This window comes from Plectropomus leopardus, chromosome 1 (genome assembly GCF_026936395.1).
Source record: "Plectropomus leopardus strain MGB_pleo_1.0 chromosome 1, ASM2693639v1, whole genome shotgun sequence".
Taxonomy (NCBI): domain Eukaryota; kingdom Metazoa; phylum Chordata; class Actinopteri; order Perciformes; family Serranidae; genus Plectropomus; species Plectropomus leopardus.
This window is the reverse complement of record NC_142176.1, coordinates 15,368,332-15,391,305: the sequence shown is the minus strand read 5'-3', so window position 1 is coordinate 15,391,305 and position 22,974 is coordinate 15,368,332. Positions and strand designations below refer to the sequence as shown.

The 22,974-nt window shown below is 36.8% G+C and overlaps 1 protein-coding gene across 6 annotated transcripts in view; it reads left to right on the top strand.

The window, feature by feature from the left end:
• The window catches only part of pcdh9 (protocadherin 9), a 285,117-nt gene that overhangs the window by 175,064 nt on the left and 87,079 nt on the right, over positions 1-22,974 (top strand). For 3 of the 6 annotated variants that reach the window (XM_088076118.1, XM_088076108.1, XM_088076136.1), the window contains one exon: positions 12,155-12,230. In XM_088076118.1, coding sequence (XP_087932244.1) covers positions 12,155-12,230 — 76 coding nt within the window. Of the gene's footprint in view, positions 1-12,028; positions 12,231-22,974 lie in introns of all 6 variants that reach the window. The other 3 variants (XM_088076099.1, XM_088076088.1, XM_088076128.1) reach the window with 1 other exon arrangement.

The window sequence follows — 22,974 nt, the reverse complement described above, 5'->3', positions numbered from 1 at the left end:
TTGCTACTTCATCACTTTTTGTCCCACCAGACAAAACCGTCAGTAATATGTTCAAGTGTGATCAATCACTAATTATTACATGGCATGGTTCCCATTAACATCACTAATGTGAATTAAAATGTTAGTATGGAGTTGGTTTTGAAAAACAGTAATCCATTTTTTAAAAATAATGAAAATAATAGTGAAAATGTTATAAAAATGTTATTGTACTATAAATTCTATAACATTATACAAGTGTAGAATCAAAGAAAATGCAAAAAAAACATCTTTTTGCACAAACATGTCAGCACAAACTGTGCATAAGAGTACTCTTTTGTGTTCATAGATCCTGTCTTACCTAAGAACAAATCCCACATGAGAAAACATTGATGAATAAAGAAGAGGAAATTTCTTCTTAAGAACAGTTGGTGAATGATATCCATAGATATTTCGATCCCCAAATTTTAGGAAAAAATTGCGTCATATCTGGTACAAATTCTACATAACAACTATTTTGCTGGGACTTATAGTTTATAATCAGTAAATTGACATGACATGCTGATTTGAGTCCATTCAGGGGTTATATTATACACCACTATCCCACAGCTGATATCATTAATAGAATAAACAAGATATTTCTGATTGCATGCTGCTCTGGAAACGAACATCCTCACAATCCTTGTATTTTTGAGTGAATAGCATACCAAAAAATTGAGAAATTTAGATCACCAGTTGCCCGAATCAACCAGACCTCCCTGCTGCATCGATTTACATTTGATCTCTCAAAGCTGAATAATCATGGCTGTGTAAATAGCCATTATTTCCGCAGGATAAACAGGGATCCAACTAAACAAATGTGTGCTTCTGTACCTGTTTGGTGTAATGGAATCACAAATAGGATTTAATGACAGCTAATAGGGTTGTAGGTTATTATGAATCATAGAGTATGCCATGATTACGCTTTGGTTTTTGCATGAGCACAAATAAATGTGTTGGCTTTTATGCAACATGAATGTATTTTATTTTCTTCTGATTACCTTTTAATATTTCTAATTTGTTTTAATGGCGCCGTGACAGAAAGGTATTTCTCTGAAGCATTTGTGGCGAGTAAATGGCAAGCTAATGTTTTTCCATAGTGCCACAGAACGGTGACTTCAGTGTACACTGTCTCCAGCTGAGTGCAGCACCGAGATCACATGGACTGTAACTCATAAACACATCAAGCTTCCCCATTTAGTGCTCAGGGCCTAGCCTGCTCTGCTCTGTAGTTAACTGTCTCTGAGTGTCAAATCCTTCATCCTGATGCAGGAGACACACATGGAGAAGAATTTATGTGTCTCTCGTTTTATGGCTGTGGATGTCGGCGCAGGGTAGAGCCGATGAGTGAGTCAGTAGTGGTTAACTTTGTAGCTAATGCTCTGTGGCAGTTGCACAGGTTTCTTCAGCTCTGCTTAAGGCACAGAGGGAAGCTGGTTGAACTACTCCTGTCTCACAGTTCTCACTCAGCCAAGTCAGGTTATTTAACAGCACGCCAAGGTTGGAATGTGGAGGGAGAAAGAGAGAAAGAGCAAGAGAGAGGGAGAAGACAGAGTGTGTCGAAATCCATCAGAGAAGGTAAGAGGTCACTGCAGGGTGGAGAGGGAAAAAAGAGCAGATGAGCCTAAGATGTCCACATGTAGCCGCAGCTGGTGTTAGATGACATCAATTATAAATGAAATGTCATCCCTCTGAAGAAGTCTGTTCAGCGAAATTGTGTTTAGTTTAGTGAGGTTTTGCTCTTGTTTTCATGTAATAAAATGTGAAATTGAAAACCTTTTATGCTCACCAATAATGTGGAGTAAAGCAGCCATACGGAGCTGTAGGTTAGCTAGGTGTAATGACTGTATATAGAGGTAAGACATGCATATCTAATGCAATGTATTCATTACATGTTTCCAGATGTAGACAGCCTGAAGTGTCAGTCTAGGTTAGATCAACCATCATTGCGCTTGTTAGTAGCATTTAAAGCTTAACTTAAGATACTTAGAGAGCCATCCTGAAGTTGAAAGTGAAATTTCTAGGTTTGTTCCTTAAGCTTTGCAGCCTATAAAGGGGAGATTGTATTTGTTTATTTGTTTTTGTGCCTTTGATACAATAGTTCAAAACCATTCTATAGTTTTTGAAAACAGCATTTAACCTTATCTGAGCATCTTATATTGCTTGAATAAGTTTTGAGTTGTAAAAAAATGAAATAACCTTGGTAAAAAAAAAAAAAAAAAAGGTTGCAGTATAAGAGTTGCTTTCAGCACTTACATCTCAGTGTCAGGGTCAAATCCTACACATGGCTATGGTGGAGAAATGCATGAGCTTCATAAGCCTTTCAACAATAATTTTAAACATTGTGTACTTTGTCTAGCAATACTGTTGCATCATTTTAATGTTATAACCTGTAAGTTTTCATCAACCCCATTTTGAATAATATTGACTATTAGAACTTTTCAGTAATCATCAACCACAGGAGACAATTTAACAACATGTAAGAATAAGTTGAGAATGTTGAAAGAATATTCCTTGTTGAAACGATGTGGCAATATGAGTCATCTTTCTTCGAGTGCAGCTGCCTAAGGCAGTTTGCTGCCCTGCAAATTGGACTCTTGGACCTACACTCAGGGTTCCCATGGATTCTTAAAAGTCCTAAAAGGCACTGAATTCATTACTTGAAAGGCTTTAATTGGTTTTAAAATGTCTTAAATTAATATTTCAAAAGTCCTAAAAATGCTAAGATATGGTAAGTGTTTTTTTTTAATCATTCTTTCTGACTGATCCTGTCTAACCCTAACTGGCTGATAAAGGTTGATTTTTTTTCTTTAATTTAACATTTTTTAAGTGGTCTTAGATTTAATACCAAGCTGTGTTAAAAAACAAAATACAATCTTAAATCCCACTGCCCCTAAGCTGTAGGAACCCTGCCTGCACTTGCTGTTACATCAACTGAAATCTTAAAGCTGCCCTAGTCCTTACATTTATGTTTACAATGGAAAACATAGAAAAATGTAGTCACTTAAAGTGATGAGCCCACAGAAAACTGTCACCAGACTCTAATTCCCATTTTAGCATCTTGCAGGTCAATGTTTTGGTTTTACTGCCTGAAACTTTATAGTTTTGGTTTAGTCTCACTGCTCTAATCATGTCCACCTTTTTAGCTGCTGCAGGCAGCTGTTTTTGTGTGATAAAACTGCTGGGCACGACTTCTCCAACACCAAATGGAAGACAGACAAAATAGGCGACATGATGTGAAAGACAGTGGAACATAAAGAGGCTAAAGAGCCAGACATTTCTCTCAGGAGTTAGTGGGGACCAAGCGGCAACCTCTGGGGCTGAAAAATGACATCAGTGCTGAAGTGCCAAAAACTGCAGTTCCTTGAATGGCCACATGAGGCTGGCTCCAGAAGTGAGTCGATCCCCATAGACACCAGTGTTAAAATGCCCAACTTCACAGCAGAAATAAACATGTTTACAGCCTGGTACAAAAAAAAGGTTTTGGTCTCTGTAGCTAACTTTACAGTTCATTACAACTGTGCGGGAAGTGAATTTTTTAAAGTTATGCAAAATTAAAGGGCAGTGCTGCTTTGAGTGACAGGCTGTCTGCTGGGCCCCACCACAATGTATGAGTCAGATCAATTCCTTGCTTCCCTAAAGCTCAATCCTCTCATCCAAATTTGGTTGTTTCTGGCTCCAAAAAACAAAACTGATATGGCCAAAATGCTGAACTTGTTGCTACAAAATGAGAGTCACACTAGCTGCGTCAATTATTTGAACAGTCTGTGGTGGAGACCAAAACTAAGCTAAAAGGAGAGTGCATATTGGACTTACAGAAACATAACTGCAAAAACATCCCAATATTGTTCCATGTCTATCAGGTGATTTGTTGGATGTCTTGCTGCCCCCTTGTGATCAAAAAACCCCAAATTAAAACAAAAAAAACCCCAGCCATATTAATACATATTTTGACTCTTGATGTTTCAGTAAACTGATCAATGATACTTAAAAGAATATTTTCATTCTACATTATTGGTCTTATGAACTCACTTAAAAAAAGGAATGGCAAAAGTTGTGTCACTTTATTGTCCTTTGTCTGCGAAATGCATGAGTATAACACATTTGACTGAAACACAAAAATCTATTTAACAAGCAAGAAGCGGCGGGTAGGGGTGCTAATGCTCATGTATGACAGTCGGATGAGATGGTGTCAATTAGAGACGTGTAGACAGACTAGAAGAAAACAAATTGGACTCTGAGGACATTAGCGAGAGGAAACTTGTCACAGCAACGTGAAACTGCCCGTCATCTGTGAAAGATGACAGGTGAGAGTGTCTGGTGACGACACTTGGTTTGATGCTTTCTTACGAGAAAGAATGTCTGAGTGTCTTCTATGTGGGTTAGACAATAAATGGTTGAAGGATAAATAAATAAACATGCATTCTGCACTATGCATACTGCATCCATAAATTTGCACAACATCATTTAGCCCAGAAAGAGTCAAAATGATGGACTGTGCTGATAATCACATGCTAAGCAAGTGTTCTGTAAATGACTAACACAAAGCACACTGCTGTTAGACATAACACACACGCTTGGCATGTCCACTCTTCCAAGCTTGCAATTTAGGAAATGGGTCAGATATGACTTAGATTTATGTATCTTTGTGTTTGTCTTGGTGTGTGTGCGTGTGTGCGTATTTGTGGTGAACCGGAAAGCGAGGGAGTGACTGATCGCGCTTCATTGTGAACGTGGCAGAATGCAGATGTTTCTCAGAACTGCCGCGCTATGATTTAATGATGAAAAGCAGAAGGCAGCAGACTTAGACTCTAGAGAGGCAGCAGGAGCAGACTACGTCAATATTAGAGTCAGAATCAAAGACGGGGGAGATTGTGATTTATTTGTCACTTTTTATTTGAGTGTTGCTTACAGAAACAAGTTTGGGAACTCTTTTTATCTCTGCGTCTTTCATCTTTTTTGAGCAGTTTGAAAAGCTTGTTTTTGACTGTGTTTATGTCATCAAAATAGAGCCCTGGCTGACTGAGATTGTGATGCATTTTATCCCAAAGGGGATCCGAATGTTATGTTGACAGGAGGCAGTGTCTATCATCTGCTAATGTTTCACTTGATTTGATGTTTTATGGAATGTTACAGCTTGTCAGGGTTGTGGATGAACACTGCTGGGAATAGAGTATGACACTGGAACATACTTTCTGAAAAAACAAAAACAAAAACAAAAAAAACATGAGAAAAGATAAAGAAAAGGACATACATTATCCTATTTAAGGGTTAATGGCATCAAATAAGTCTCTTTGGCTTCAAGTCATTTTGCTGTTTGAGCGTGTGTTAAAGTATAACAATAGCAGTGCAGAGGTGTTAGACAGAGAGAGAATGATAGAGAAAGAAAAAATCAATCAGCATGATCAGTTAAAAAAAAAAAGAAAAAAAAAAGAAAGAAGACAATCGCATTTGTGGCCTTTTATTGATTAAAAAAAACAAGTATTTTCCAATGTGGCCAGCAGATGGCACAGCACCTTTGGTCTCTCAGGAAAGGGGGAAGAGTGAGAGAGGAGGGCAGAGAGAGAAAGAGATCTTTCTGTGAGTTTTGTTTTCCTGGTTGACTGATCTCCCTCAGTGGTCTGATTGTGAGAACGGACTCGTGGGAAGTGTTCTCTCACCGCAGGTGTCAGACTGCTGTTAGATAAGATTATTTGTAGGGGTGAGGGGGTTGCATTATTTTGTGTGTGTGTGTGTACGTCTGCTCAGTGTGTGCTTCCTCTCATTAAATGTCTGCCTGATAGAAATGTAGTGTTATATTGAGTTCATGTGGGAAACAATGCAACACAGAAGTTGTTTTTGACTTACACACTGTGCTCCATATGGCCACACTCAGGAGGAGAAAGACAGGAAGGCACAGAGAGAGAGCTCGTGCTCCGAGTCATAAGCCCTCTCCCTATTTGTTTTCTGTCACATAAAACCAAAGTTGTATTATTTTTGTGTTCTACGGGATTGAGTCTTAACTGTGCAGTGATTCTGTATATTTCACCCACTGATTGTGGTCTTCGGCAGAGGTGTTGACATGAAGTGCTGCAGTCGCACAGCACATTGCTGAAACATGTCATAATACTCAGTGATATCATGCTAACAGGCACTTTGTATCTCATGTTATGGGTGACTTTATTTATGTATCTGTTTACTGACTTAACCTCGACTTTAGTTTGGGTCATGTATTTGATATTTCCTTAAAAAAGATAGAAATGCAAGCTGTAGATCATGGGTGTCAAACTCAGTTTTTAGTTTATGAACACACATACAGCCCAATTTGTTCTCAAATGGTCCAGGCCAGTAAAACCATTATAAATAACAACATGTCCAGTTGTCTCCTTACATTTAGCATAAAGAAGTCCATTCTGAAAATGTTCGTTCATTCAAGAAACAGATGATGAAGAGCCTGAGGTGAAAAAATAAGTGCAATTTCAACAATATTATGTCTGTTTTTCCATATTCAGTCAGTCACTCACTGTAATTACATGTACGTTTTTCCATTCATTTTCACTAATGCTGGCAACACCACAGCGAACTAAAAAAGCCTCTGAGGGAGCATGTTAGAGGGGAACATTGCCTGAATTCTAATATGTTATTTCCATGGTTTACAAAAGTTTAGTCAATATTTTTGAGTACAACTTACTCAAAGTCAGAAACCAGAGAAGTCTAAAACTTGTGATGTCATAATCCATAGACAATGAAAGGGAGCCGGATTTTGTGGACCTATGGAATATTTGTTTTTTTTTTCTATACTCAAATGAGCTTTTCTAGTGTTCTCAGTTGTGAAACAGAAGATGTACCCATATACTCATTCCTATCCTAATTTTTGGATTTGGAATAGTTGGAATTTTGAAAATGGGAGTACAGTAGTTTCCCTTTAACCCTTTGAAACCTGGAGGGACATCACTTCCCTTGTTCTGCTTTCAGATGCTTTTCACAAGTATTTAAACCTTTGAACCCAGCAAACCGGTGTGATTTCTTTCAAAAACCTAAAAAAAGGCAATGGGCAACTTGGAAATAGATGTTTCACAATTTGCAAGAAATAAGTAGAGTTAGAAAATGATTTTCAAAAACCCAGGGGAAATTTTCTAGGAGGAAACGAAACAGCTAGGAAAAAACTACATTTATAATTACCATAATAAAATATTTGAGATTATGCAGCATTTTTATGTTTTTTTCCCAGTCATTTCAATTCATTTCAATTCATTTTCATTTCAACTTTATTTTTAAATTTATCTTTTTTTTTTAAAACAAATTTATATTTTTGTCAGGCTTAGGTTTTAAAGGGTTAAGTTATCCACTGCGTCATAAACGATGTCCAGATCTGGAGTTTTAGCTTTAGCAATAGGGTTCCACCAATATTTTAAGATGAAAGTCTGATAAAGATTCTTTTGTGCTGAAGCTGCTGATTTAGAACATTTTGCATAATGTGTAATGACTTTAAATACAAACACAAAAAGTATTAATTGTAAAGACATCCACAAGGCCAAATGTGACCCTTTGTTAGGCCAGTTCTGGCCCATGGGCTATGTGTTTAACACCTCTGCTTTAGATCAATATAATGAAAATTTAATTAATTTATAATACTTAAACTCTCTACTTTTCCAACAGCTTGTAGTTATAAGTATTTTAATTTTTATGTAGTATGTTGATCCATATGGAACTTTGAAGAAGACTTTGTATGCAGATACTGTAGGTTTATCTATTGTAAGCTAAGAAAAAGGCTTTTTTTTCCTGTCAGATTTTACTCTCAGTTTGCTTAATATTGTATCCTTTCTATGAAGACCCAAGGGCAAACGCTATTCTTAATAATTTGCAGGCTTGCTGGAATTTAAACCTTCCGGCAGCAAAGTGCTGCTATTTGCTTTGTGTTCGTTAAAGTGAGTGTGTTTGGTCAGGCAAATTATAAAAACAAGCGGATAATAAGGGTTAGCAGGCACGATAAGCCATAATATCTTGTAAACTGGCAGCAGGGATAGTTTAAGCCGGTCTTATGCTAATGTTACTTCAAGTGACAGTGAAAGCAACAGAGAAATACAAATATCTTCAAACGCATGTGCAAACACAAACAGAACACACAGTGACACAGACAGCGAATACGATTTAAAACTGGACTTTTTTATTGAGAAATGCAGTGAAATTATAAATGATGAATTATAAATGTTGCTTGGAACAATCCAGGTGTACAGTAAATTCTTACATTAAACCTCCTCCTTTGCTGAGACCCCCTGAATAAAATCCGACAGGGTGCTGAGCAAGACTTCATTTTAAAGTCCCATCAGTCCAGCAGTGTTTGACAGCACACACAGAAACCATTAACCCAATCAATGAAGCCCATTTTTTTTCCTCTCCTAGAAGTCAAAATCAAAGGAAATTACATATACAAAGTTATTATTGTTTCAATTATTGCTCGCACTTGTCATGTTTATGAGAGAGGACCATTTTGTAATATCACATTTGTCATAGTGTATTGTGATTAATTGAGAATTAAGATTGCTGTTCTTTCTCCCTGGGCTTCAAGCAACAGCAGTCATTTTACCACCGTCATACTGTCTACTGCGTTTCCTTTTGTATTCACTCACTTCATGTATTAATCAGAGTATTCACATTATTTTGTTAATTTTATACTGATGGGCATGTACTCTAGATACTGTCATGTACTGATCACAAACCTTTTTAGGAAACCTTTGCAGCAGCTTCAGGAATTGTACATCACTCCTGATCTTATACCTCACTGAGTTTAATGGATTCACACCATGCTGATCTTTTGGTTATCGAAAGCTATAACACATTTCCCTCATGTGTCACTGATGGAAAGTCAGTCTTTTCATGAAACTAGGCTGTCCATGCAGTAGGAAGACACAAACACTTTTGAAATCTGGACTGTGACATTTTCTTTTGCTCAAGAGGTAGAAAACCTACAACTACTAGAATGCACTGCACTGCACTGCACTGCACAAAACCAATAAACAGAAAATAAAAAGGAAACAACATAGCAGCTGGCTAGTAACAAACAATTTCAATTACACTTAAACAGTGCACTAAAATACGTTTCCAAAGACATTTAAGATAAGAAATAAGCAACGCCGTCTCGGTTCACATATTGGTCAGCATTTATGAGTTTTTACTGCTTGATCTCGGTATTGTCACCTTCATTTTTACAATACAGTAAATGCTATGGCACCCACCTCCTGCTAACAAATCTAATATCACAGCCAAAAGTGGACTAAAACATGTTTCTGAAAACATTTTAGATGATAAATCAGCAATGTAATAATAGAATCTTGGTTCATATTTGATCAGCACTGCTGTGTGGTCTCAGTTTTTTCAGCCTCTGTTTTTTTTTTTTAACATTTATTTTATTTTTTACAATACAGGAAACAGTGTGTTGCCCATTTGCTTTTCATAAATTCTTGTATAACAGATAAACAGTTATAAATATGTTTCTAAAAACAGGCAAAGCAGTAATAGAGTCTCGCTCTGTATTTTTTGTATGAGTTTGGTCCGAGTTTGAGAAGGAGAGAGAGAAGGGGTCGGGTCTCTCTCTGGATCAGCTCTTTTTCGGTCCTTGATGGCAGGCTTACAAAAATGCAGAGGCACAGTCTGTATTTCAAGCAACAGCCCAAGAGCCAGCAAAAATTGAGAGATGAGAGGGAGATCTGGGCGTAAGAGGGAAGTCTACCATGTCATTTACACATACTTCCCGTGTTGTTATAATACAAAGCTGGTTAAAAATTGGCAGTGTATCCCTTTAATTAATTCAAGGTTTGCTAATTCTGGATATACACTTTGGATACTACTTTCATGTAAAAATACACAGCTGTCTCCTTGATTCTGGAGAGGGGTCGTGGAAAAGCTGCCAGTATCAGTATTGCTAGTTTGACACTTTCAGGGCAGCCAACAAATAGAAGGCTACCTTGCCTAAGGCCAACGTCTTTGGCATCAGCAGAAAGAAAAACATATGAAGCCACTGCTAATTAACTGCAGATATACCAAACATGTCAAATCTTTAAGGCTTGCCTTACCCTTCTGCTTCCCTGGGTTCATTTTTTCTATGAAACGTTTGTAAATTAACAGAGATAGCATGCCTCTGCCTATGTGAAAATAAAAGTGCTACATTGCCTAATCAGTATACTTTTACCGTCACAAAAAACAAAGCAAAGAAGGGAACCCCATTAGAGAGCCCCCAGTTATGTCATCTTCATTCGAAATGCCACATCTGATCATCTGCCTCTTTATAATTACTACCCGTGACATTTATCCAGATTCCTATTGTTTTACAAGACCTTTAGATTTAATTATACTTGATTCTGCACTTCCAGTTGTTGCGAGAGACTGCAAGTCTGAAGCCTTGTTCAAATCTTGTTTTTAATTTTTTGGCAGTGCATTTCGGAAGGTATTATTTCTGATAATCCACAAACAATGTGTTGTCTGTATGAGGGAGAGCTGTCCAACTATCATCCAACTGCTAAATGTGATTGATAGCTATTCATGTGCAAATTATATTTCAACTATTGATCGCAACTTATTTCCGTTTTTCTTTAATAAAAAGGAGCAAAATGTTTTAAATGGCATATAAAGCAAGGCCAGTACAATCCATGCAGCTGTCAGCCTTGAGTTTCATAAAACATTCTTTCTTGTCATTTCAATTCAGTCTCCCTTTTGTCGGCTGAGTATTATCAGTGTCATTGCAACACTGGGCATGTAAGAATTGACATTTTCCTCCAAGGTTGTTATAGCTGTCTATCTGTCTGTCTGTCTGTCTACATCATCCATCCCTCATGAAAATTAAACACCACGCATCTAAATCTGAATCCAGCTTCTTTTTTTTTCTTGTACCCACAGTCTCTTAGGTCTGCCTGCGGGTCCCCAACCCCCGCTTCCCTCGCTACCCCTTTTTTTCTTCCTTTTTTCCCTCTTTTTAGTTAATTGAATGTTGTATTTTTTTTGGAGCAGTTCTAAAATATATAATGAGGTCATTTGCATTAGACTGCAGATTGGATGACCTTTGCTTTTCCCAATAATTACTGTAAAACTCGTCTGTGTCTGTCATCACCGAGTATGTGGCAGGGACCTCTCTTTGCTCACGAAAGGTTAGCTCGAGGCTTGTGTCTGGACTTATGAAAAAGCCTGAGGAAAATGTCATTAGAGCAAGGGGAAAAGACACTCGGAATTAACAATTGGAAATTCAATCAGGATGGCTTTAAGGATGGTGTGTGCGTGCATTTGTGAGTGTGTTTGTGTGCATATCACCAACAGAGGAGCTGTACGACTTGTCCTAGGAACACTTGTGGGTTAAGAAATTCCTCTCGTCAGTGAAAGCGCAGAATGTGGGAAGAAGGACACCCAGGGGGGCGACTTCTGTTAACGCTGCGGGCCACTCTGACTTTGCCAAAGCGCAAACAAACTGACAACCCAAATTAAACAATCGAGCTGTAAATGTCCCTGCAGCAGTCCTCACAAACATGATAATATGCTGCCACCAATATCTAGAAACTCCGTGGCCTTGATTAATTATGCCTGACATTAATTACAATATGCATTTATGAATGGCTCGCAAATTTTGCACCTTTTCACCTTGCTGAATTTTTGTAACCGTGCATGATGTTTAATTTGCATGCTGGCATTGGTTGTCATTGTGCAGTGAAACGTGACTGTATTTACCATGTGTGAACTCCCCTTCCCATCAATAACTCGGCCCAAATCAAAAGAGGCTTTTTGTTCTACAGTCATTCTCAGTCTTCTGGAGCTGGGAATGAACCCTTCGATTCATCAGTGCCTTCCTTACTTATAAATGTTTAATACATTTTAACATCGTTCAGACAATCTTTTAAGGCTGCCTATTTCACACTGCGGTACTGATCAGTGTGGCAAGCAGCATGCATGAGCTTGCTCAGCTCAAGTGTAAAATAATAGTGTTAAATTTTTTGAGGGGGCAGAGCAGAGCACTAACATCAGAGGCTCTGTTTTGTGCTCTTGGTTCTAGTCGCAGCGGCGCGTCACGTTTCACCTGCCGGATGGCTCTCAGGAGAGCTGCAGTGACAGCGGTCTGGGGGACCACGAGCCTGTAGGCAGTGGCTCCCTCCTCACACAACCTCTCCCTCTGGTGCAGGCGCAGGACGACTTCTATGAGCAGGCCTCCCCTGATAAGAGGACTGAAGCAGACGGCAACTCCGACCCCAACTCTGGTGAGTTGTAATATATCTATATGATATAATATATCATAGCAGACTACCGCTTCTTTTAAATGCATGGTTCTCTCTCTGTCTCTCTTATTCTCTCTTTTGCAAACTGTGTGAGCTTAAAGCACCATTCAGGGTCCCTGCAGATCCTGAGAAAGTCTTAAAAGGCTTAAAATCCAAAAATAAGGCCTTAATAGATATTAAATTGCACTAAATCAATCTTTCAAATGTTCTTAAAAGTGCTCAGACATAGAAGGCGGGATTTTAGGAATTATTTCATTCTGGTGTTGCAATGCAAAATTAAAAAATAAGTGGTAACATCTATTTTATTTTTGTTAAATAATTGAATAAATTGTTTTTCCTAAAACTTGACATGATTTGAATCCAATCCCACATGCATTTGAGAAGCACAAAATCACTCTCAAAGAAATGCCAGATATCTCTGCTTCTGTTGGCAGAGGAAATAGATACTTTATGATAACATAAAATGTTCATTGTCTTTCATGTTTTCCACTCTTAAAAAGTCATATTTTATGTTACAATAAACATTTGACCAAAATAAAATTATCCTTCAATTTAGGTCAGTAAAAAAATGGTTTTGAACTTAATCCTGAGTGGCTTTAAAAAAAGCCTTTAAAAGTCTTAAATCTACCATGGCCTCAGCTGCAGGAATTTAGATGTTTGAAACAGCTACAAAATCTTCACTTGGTGAACGTAGTATGTGTTGTGATGGTGCCTTTTCTTTCAAATGCAATAGGACTTTTCAATTTTCTCCTGGTTGAATGGAGGACGGCAAAATCTGAACATACTTTGTCTCAAAGCGCAGGTTAAAGGAAATGGATGTTGTTTTCAGATTTGGCTTTGGGGAATGCCTAAAACTCCTCGAGCGAAGATGATAAATAGTCATGAAAAACATCAGTCTCTATAAAGAACTCAATGTACCAAATATCATTTAATTTAGAGTCATTTGATTGCTCAAGTAGGTTTCTAGTGGATACACGAGCAGGTCATTCATTTCTCAGTTAATCATCCAGACTTGTTCATTCCTCCCAGGAGCAAACCTGGGCCTCCCATAGGCTCCTCACCTATTTGTGAAACTCATTTGATTTATTTAGAGATGATTTCCCAGTTGGAAGTCTTGGTGCTCAGCTGAAGATGTTAACTTCCCACTATTTCTGGTGGGAATGTACATCTACGACCCAGTTTTCTCATTTTATCATTAAGAGGTGAAGCGTGCGCGAAGATCAAGCGCATTGCCCCAAGGTCGATGCAAGCTTGCCTGCTGAGGGTGGAGCAGCCAGCACCACATAAATACAAGTGCTGTGAGTAAACTGTGTGTGTGTGTGTGTATGATTTCATACAGACTCTAACTTAGCAGATGTACCCACAGTTGGCAGATGCACTCTGTGTAGGCCTACTGACTCACTGTCTTCACAAATGAATAGAGCTGCACATGGCCCAACCATGTGCGGTTGTAGCACAGCTAACTGACAGGTATTGTTGTGAGTAGAAATCCATCTTAAGTTTGGTTTGTGGGAAGTTAACATGAGCAGGAAAAATGGATAAAAAGCCTAATTTTTGTCTTCTTTTGAGTGATAAGCAAGTACACTATTTTCTGTATTTGTATTTGTTCAGCCAAATGAATTATCTGTATCTGCACATAGAATGGATGGAGGAAAAAATGAAAGTGGGTGTGGCTTAAATTGTATGTAAGTGGGACCTAACCTGAAGTTGTTATTTAGCCTACTTGTTTCATCCGATGGTCTTCAGCGTTCAGCTTAGCCTTATGTTTATCCCACCTCTGTGAAAGCAGCTGTCATATGTAGGTTAATAGATGTGATCAATTTATTTCACACACACAATTCAAATAGTTAATGTTTTTTAAAAATTCTGGCTGGAATCTGGATACTTGCAGTGTTTCTTTTCTTCTTTTTTTCTTTTATTGCTAATGCATAATGAGAAAACAAAGCACATGTTTTTGACACTGAAGACCAATATGAGGCAACAGGAACTTTATCAAAATTTGACAAAACAATTATCTTTCCCTTACCTTAACTAAGAGATTTAGTTGATTTAGTAAATGAGTATTGGGCTACTGCATATGTGAAGCATAGTCGTATGAAGCCTTTTGTGGCTCCAGAGAGGACTATGTGAAATCTAATATATTTCCTCCAGTAATGTCACTTCAGTCAGAGTCAGCTCGGACTGAATACCACAAGTCTGAAAATGAAAACAAATCTGGGGTTGTGGAGTTAGAAGGAAATGAGCTTATAAACTCTGTGCCCTGCATCTCTGTCTAAGTTTGCGGCTCAAGGCTGCATTAGCTGCTTTTAGCACAACATATCCAAAACTTTGGTCAAATTGTTGGTGGTTGAGTTTTATTTTGAGTATATGGTTTTGACAATTAATAAGAGTGCTTAGAATCTGAATGGTGAATCTCTAGTTCTGCTGCATCTGTTTTGATCCTTTTTTTTTTTCCTTACCGTCCATCTTGAGTCTGGCGATGTTGTGGAGTTGAAGTGTTAAAAAGGTTGAGTACTCTTTTAACAAGCCACAAGCTTACCATTAAACCCAATTCATTCTTCACTCTGAGAGCAGAAAGAATATGTAGTGAAAATAAATGAAAACCTTGCCAGTGAATATTTTGTAGGTACTTTCAATATGAATGTTGATCAGATGACACAGTCGGGGGGGATTTACACTTCCAATGCATTAGATAGATGGGTAAACTTCAAATGAGTTAATATCCATTGAAATCAGCCAATGGAAAGTAGCTATATATAAAAATTGCTTTCAGAAAACACAGCTTATAATTCCATTGCAATTTCAGAAAGTGTACAGGACAAGTGATTGAAGCCAACAACAATGAACTATGTTACAGTTGTTGAAAGCTGTAATTAAACTATCAGTAATTACTGGCTAGGACTGTTGACGTGCACACGACATTTCATGGCATGTTAGACATTTATGCTATATGTTAAATTTACATATGCAATTAGCTGGGCACATGTCACTTAAGAGCTTCGCTGTAAATGTAAGGGCTAATAAAATGCATGACCAAATGTACAAAAGCCACTACAAATGCCAGTTTAGAGGATTTGAAGGTTTGAATTACTTACAGTATATTTAACTATATTATATGCTTGGAATAAGTCCAATAACATATATTAGTGAATTGCATGGAAAAAAAACCAGTCAAACAAATAATGAAAAACAAAACAAAACATTAGAACAGTGTAAGGTCGGAGTCAGACAAGTGTAGTTACCTCTTAAAACGATTCAACAAGGTGGCACCTGACACTGTATACAGAGTTAATCTACATCACACATTAAATAATATATGATATGCACACATGTTATAAATGGTCTCTCTGACTATTCTTTATAAATACAAATACATCTATGAGTATTTAGACATATGATGTGTAGATAGAAAGGTTAAAAAAAGAAAAAATCTCTACAAATGCAAATAAATGTGTGCGTATGTAGACTGTGGTGTGTAGATAGAATGACAAAAATTGGTCTTGGTTGGTTCAGTGAAGCTGCATCAAGTACACAGCAAAATCAAACCTAATCATTTAAATTCTAAAATGCAAAATTTAAAGTAAATCTGAGAAAAAGTCCATACTACATGAGCTCTCATGCATGTAACAGGACTGCGTACCTTGACTATTTCCAACATAAAGCATCCTTTTTGTCCTTAAGCAACGGCAGTCTGTTTTGTTAGTGTTGTTTGGCTGTCAGCAAACTATTAACAGTGACAACAGTGGTCTTTGATCATTGACCTGCTGCTTGGCAGGATAATGATTTTATGTCTGGTGTATGAGCGATGTCTTACCTGCTGGTGCTGTTCTCAAATCTGTGAACTCAGTGGTCCCAGGTTAACCAGTTCTGAGTAAGTCTCTGTCAGACTTGAAAAGCCCTGCTAACTGTGACGCTATGACTCAGTCTGTTGACAAAGGCAAACAGTATCATGAAGATATTTGACACTATTATGTTCTAACTTGAGGTGTAAAATATCTTCTAACACTATTGAAAAAGCCAACATTTTAGAGGAGGACCTTGACAGTGGGTGGTTGTACCACGCGCTTTGTTCAAGGTTTGACAGTAATGTTACCATTGCCTTTTTTTGACATATTAAGACTGTTCAAGAGACCCTCCTAAAGAAATCGAAATTTAAATGATTTATTAAATTATTACAAGTCTGCACTTCTCATTTTTGTGCAAGGTAAAAAAAAATAAATAAAAATCAAGGATGTTTCATTTTTCTCTCTGCCTTGATGTAGCAGTGGGATTCACATGAGATTCAGGTTAAAGAGAGAGTTGATAAAATTACTTGTACCATGATAAAATTACGAGTAATTTAAATGGTGTCGGGGGGTTTGGTGATAGTAATTCTGGGGCTGTTTTTGTTAAACAAAAAAAGGTCTTGCTCTTTAACAAAACAGTATTTCTCTGTAGTGATCCCTTTCATACACTTAGAATAAAAATGTGAGCATGTCAGTAGCAAACACAAGCACTTTCATTTGACGTACATCGGCGGTGAAAACATGTTGCTTTATACTGGATCGATTTCAAAAATTGTTGTTTAAATTAGTCACTTAGACACAGAATCATAGGAAAATGAAGTCCAGGCTGAAAATTATTGAACATACCCTCTTATGTTGCCTTCATATGATAGTAATCATTATTTTTGATGTCTTTTTGATAATTGAGGCAGTTGATTTCTGAGTTACCCCCCCCCCCAAAAAAAAAAAAAAACATTTGGTGATGTAAGTGACTACAATAACCTTTATCAATGTGCGCATAAGTCAAATTCAGCCAAATTCATGGCAACTCATTACTTGTTTTCTGGGCAGCATCTGCACACCATACCTCATTAAATCACAAACCAAAACACTGTCTAGCCAAACACTCCGGTGTGATTTTCATAACAGACTGCATGTGTCACATTTAAACTGATAATCTGATTCATAAAAATGGCCGAACAACCTCTGGATCTTGGCCTCCTTATCTGTTTTATGTTGAAAAAAGTGAACTTACTAATTATCCTTTATGTAATACATGAGAGTGGTTAGGCTTATGCGTAGGTGTTAGCTTTCATCTGAACTAAGGAAACATACACAGTGTGGGAGTTGTGAAAGTCTGATGTCTAACAGTGTTTTTTGTTATAATGGAGTACAGCAGAGAGAGATGTTTTATGTTTCTTTGTGACTTGAAGATATCCCTGAAGCTTTAACACAATGGCAGAACTGAAGTTTGTAAACAAAACAAAACAAGAAAAAAAATCAGTTGAACATGAGAGTGGAGAAAATAATAATAACAGATGGATGGTAATCAGGGACACAGCAGTTAGTCAACATTATGATAGTTTTTGTGAAGAGAGAAATAAACTTGACAGTAATATATGAGCAAGTCGTATGTGAGCAAATGTGGTTGCCAAGGGGGGAAGACCTTACAGGTCCCTGTTTCCTAATAATGATTGATTTCAAAGGTTAAGAGTTTTTTTTTTTTTCTGAGTGCATTTTTACGAAAGCTCTTAAATTTTTACACACAATACCCAAAACAGCACTTAGAAGCAGAGGCACGTGCAAGACTGTTAAGAGCCTCTTAACGTTCGCTGTCCATGGTGCTGAAGAGAAGGATGGGTGATTTAAAGCAACTTGCTGTGCTGAATTTTCCATAAACCATATTGGATGTTAAAAAATACATAAAATACAAAGCATAAATGAAAAAGATAAAACAGTAGATACAATCAATCTGGACCAGCATAAGCACATCATGAAAAAGAAGCTTAATTTACAGTAAGCAGACAGCTTCTAGTTTAGCAAGTACGAGAGAGTAAACTTGGTGAGGTCTACTTTGATTGGATTTAGCTGCAGCTCAACATTTCCCTGAAGCACAAATTAAGCCATTCTTTCAAATGAACACTTTTGTAATAGACTCCAAATAGCATCTGGAAATTCTGTCACTGAGAAAAATAACCTGCTAACACAATAGAATGAGATCAATGAAAAGACAGTCAAATAGAAAACATGATTAGGAAAAGTACTATCATATTTGGAGTATAGACAAAAAACAATGGAGTGATTACATTATATAATAATATAATAGATAATCTGTATGCTTAAATATGATTAAAATGCTCCCCTAATGTATTGTTAAAGAAATATGTGAAAAACATTACTACGCTGCGACAGGCAACCACATTCCAAATAATCATTAGTATTAAAAAATGTCATAAATGTATGTAACAAATTGCCATTTATTCCACTACAGATTTTAGTATCATGGTACACTGCAATTCTGTGTGTGGTTTGTCCAATAGATGTTGCCATATCCTAGCAAAAGCCGTTATGAACAATCAAAGTCAAACACTGTAATGTCTCTCTATTTCATTTACAGATATATTAAAAAGTGGCAAATTAGAGTGTGACATGAGTGTTAAAAAGGCTACATAACTGTCAGTTGTTATAGTTTTGTAAAGTGTCATGAAATTATAATTTTATGATTTGCAGCAGACTAGTTTGTTGGCTGGCTGGCTTTCTGTAAAGGCTACTGTCATAGATTACAAAATATCTTTCTCTCTCTCTCTATATATATATATATATATGTGTGTGTGTGTATGTGTGTGTGTGTGTGTGTATACAGAGAGAGAGAGATGGATATATAGATGAATATATATATTTTTTCTATTTGGCTGGCCATAATTGGGCTAAGACCTTTTTGTTTGTGATTGCATTGTCAGCTGGTTGATAAACCTAGAGGGAATGTGAAGAATGAGCAAAACATACACAAAGGGTTTGTTTGATTTCTGAGAAGTTTATATGGGTGTACTTTCACCAAATGAGGTAACCAAATATTATTCGACATGAGTGTGTCGAGCTGAGTGGTAGACCTCATGGGATGCACTCATTTTTGGCACCAAGATTGCAGTGCATCACTGGATTGGCATCTCCTCACACTCTACCCTGCTTCTCCTCCCACTGTTGCGCAAGACAAGTCTCAGGGCTACCACATCGGCACAATGGAGGAAATAACTTCAATGCCCCCCTAGTAAATACCAGTTCCGTGCCCAGCATTGACATGAAAATACAGTTTAAGACTTAAAATACAAAATGTTGCATTGCAGTTTTTGGTGAGACATTGAGTTGGTAAAAACAAGTGTCTATTTGCAGCTCTTTTTTGGAAACACCCTAAAAATAAGATCTGCAAGATAGGTTTTGGATCAATTTAGCCTTAAGGTGCTTTCAGGTAACAGACACCAGGAGCATCTCTTACGTTCATGCTTTATCATAGTTTACTCTTACTTCAGCGCGTGCCTTACTGTGTAAATACACAAAAATATTGACTTAAAATTGAAGCTTCTGTCTTTATTAAGTCACACTATTAAAAGACAAATCAAATAAATGGTAAGGAGGAAAGTAATAGTAATATGCTAGATATCTTGGAGGACTGCTGCATGTCCCTCTGCAATTATAGAGCGAAGACAGTTTCTGCAGAAAGGACCCATAATGAAGCAAATAAACAACCAAGTCACATACACACCAAACGTATGCAGATTTTGGGATGAAACATAATTCTGTCATCAGTTGCATTTCTGAAAAAAAGAAAGAAAAAATATTACAATTGATTACCAGGCTGTTGAGGTCTGTCAGATTGGTTGTGCATGGATAAGAGTTCCCTAGATTGCGAAGAAGCTGAAATAATACATGACAGGAGAGTGCCCAGAATAAACAGAGAAGGGTGAGATCGGGATGTCATGTTTATTTATAAAACATTAAAAACAGCCATTATTGACTAAAGTGCTATATGAATGATTTAAAGCATTGCATACAAGAAGCACAAGGCAGTAAGACAAAAGGATCACTTGCACAATCACGCATATGCAAATACACACTCGGAAAGGCAAAGGCAAATAGAAATGGACTGTGAGATGAAATTTGAATGAGTCGTTGGAGTGTGCATAACTGATATAATGAGAAAGGTTGTTTATCTTGTCTCACAACAACCCTTAAGCTCAAATCTAGACAATGCAACAACCAAGAGCCCCATGTCTGATGACCTGAGAGTTCTCTGGGTCAAACGGGATCAAAACAAACAGAAATATAATAGATCTGCCTCACAAACAAAAACAGAATCTTAAAATCATTTCTGAGTTGTCCTCAGAGATGAGCGAGGAGAGCCAACAAAACGACTGAAGAGGTTACTAGGTGGTGCCAACTGGGCTGCATTTACATGATGTTCAGTTCTGACTATTTTCCTAAGACAACATTTTCTTTTTGGGGATGCATTTTTACATCTCTAAGAGATCAGACAAATTTTATTCCCTAGTTTATAATCAGAAACTTGCATACATAAATTAATACTGTTTAGACAGAAGCAGCCAAAAAAGAAAATACACATTTTAAAATGACTAAAAAACAGAAAAAAAAAAAAATTAAATTCAAAAAATCATAATTACCTAGAAATCTAAAGTATGTGCATTTTAAAATCATATTATGAATCTCATGTCTCTGTGCACATAACATATTCCAGATCTTTGTCACAGAGAAATAAAAGATCAGAACTGAATTACTTTGACCAAATATTTTCCTTAAAATGTTTTTGGCAGCTGTTTTGTTTTTCTGCATAATGACACATGCCAGGGGTGAAGTGTTAACATCTTTCACTTAAGTAAAAGCACTATAAAAATACTGTGTTAAGTCCTAGAGATGATATTTGAGTAAACAAATGTACGCACAATCTGAAAAATATATTATTTAAGTGCGGTAAGGCAGAAACAAATATGTGTAATGAATCACAGAAATATGTGTTAGTAAATACCCAACTGAATTTGTGTTATTAAAAAAATGGCAAGTATAAAAAATTAGGTTTCAAAATGGTAAAAAAAAAATGTGCTGTTTTCTCTGCTCTGAGACACTGGAGCTGTGTCTGCTGAAAGAACTGAAACTATGGTTACTAACGTTGGAGCTTGAAGCAGTAAAGTAGTATATTAGTGTTTCTCCAACTGCTGCTTTTTACAAGCCTTCTTAGCTCTTTCAGGCTAATAAATACAAAAGTGTTAAATGACACAACCATAAATACACAAGCAGAATATCTTTCACTCACGCACCTTTTAGTTGTTTTAGCCTGAATCAGGTACTTGGACCACAGGTAGTTACTGCTCACTGCTTTGGGCGTGTGCTTTGTGCTGATGTTAAGCTAAACAAGAATCTGTTGTCACACAACGGCTCTAATGACATGTGAATGTTACCTTGCAATGGCTCCTTCCTCATTGATATATAGTGAAGGAGGGGTTATGTTAAAGATGACACCAATGCATCTCTGAACAGGCTTTTAGGTCCACCCAAAAAATCCTAGACCCAGAAATGTTGAAAACCAGTTTACAGTTGTAAATCTATGATGCAGTACTACAGTTCAGAGTCTTTTCATATATTTTTGAAAAGTATTTTTCAGCATTTGTAATATGTTTGGAAAAGAAATCGCTGATTTTGCTTCACCCGGACTTTAAATTATTCAGCGCAGAAAAAAATCAGTCAATGAAATAAATACTCAATGAACAGAATTAGAATGAGGGAAAAGTGGCAGGTAATCATGAACTTTTGCCAGTTAATTTCCTAATAAATTCCTAATTGTTTCAGCTATGCTTGTATTTGGTTCATATGCAAAATATCACTTTTTAAAGCAACTACTATCCAAAGTTATCAAATAATTGTAATGAAGTAAAATGTACAATATTTTCGTCGTGCAGTGGAGTAGAATAAACAAATGATGTGAGATTAAAATGCTGAAGTGAAGTAAAAAAAAATAACTTGTACTGATGTACAGTACTTTAGTAAATGGACTTAGTTACATTCAGCCACTTATAAATACTAAATGAATATTAATATAATATCTATATATATGTAGGCCTTTGGTGTGTGATCATTTTCACATCTTCTTTTCTAAATCATTGTATTAACCCTCCTTCTTACCAAAACACTATTTGTGTGGCATTATAGGCCCATTAACTGGATTCAGAATTTCAGAGTATGACATTGATATTATAACAAGTAGATAAATCCAAATAATTCAGTTGCTGACTTTTTTTACTTAAGAGTATAACATTTAATATTATGTGTAAAACTTCAATTAATCTTAGTCATTTATTTGAGATGGTTTATTATTCATGCCTTGCTTTTCTTCGCTAATCACACTGAAAGTTTGACTAATGTCCTATCTTTAAATTAGCTTTTGAGCAATGTGGTGGCATGGGAAGAAAAGGCTTTTTATCATTTATATATACTAAACATAGCCTCTGCCTACCATCTAAACAGCCAGTGATGTTGCATGTCATTTGCTGTGATAGGGCGATTATCACCATCACTGACAGTATAAATGAAGGGGAGGAGAACTCTCTTTTTAAACAATTTTTCAAACAACAGTTTTAAACATCAAAAGTGATTTTCAGAAAGTCAGGACATGGCAGCATTTGTGTTTCAAAAGCATTACAAAGTTTGTTGTTTTTGACACCGATGTGAATAGGCAAAGCAATCTAGAACAAGAGACATGGATAATTAAGCAATAAAGTTACTTAAAACAGCATATTGAACTTGCGACTATGTTCATCGAAGTTAACAACAAGAACAACTTTCTTAGTCGTTTGCTGCATGTGGCTGAAATCCCAGAATGGTCTCTGTGCAGGTGGGAAAAGAAGCGTGGATGGAACTGGAAGAAATAAGTTGTGATTGAAGTGGTTGGCAAATTT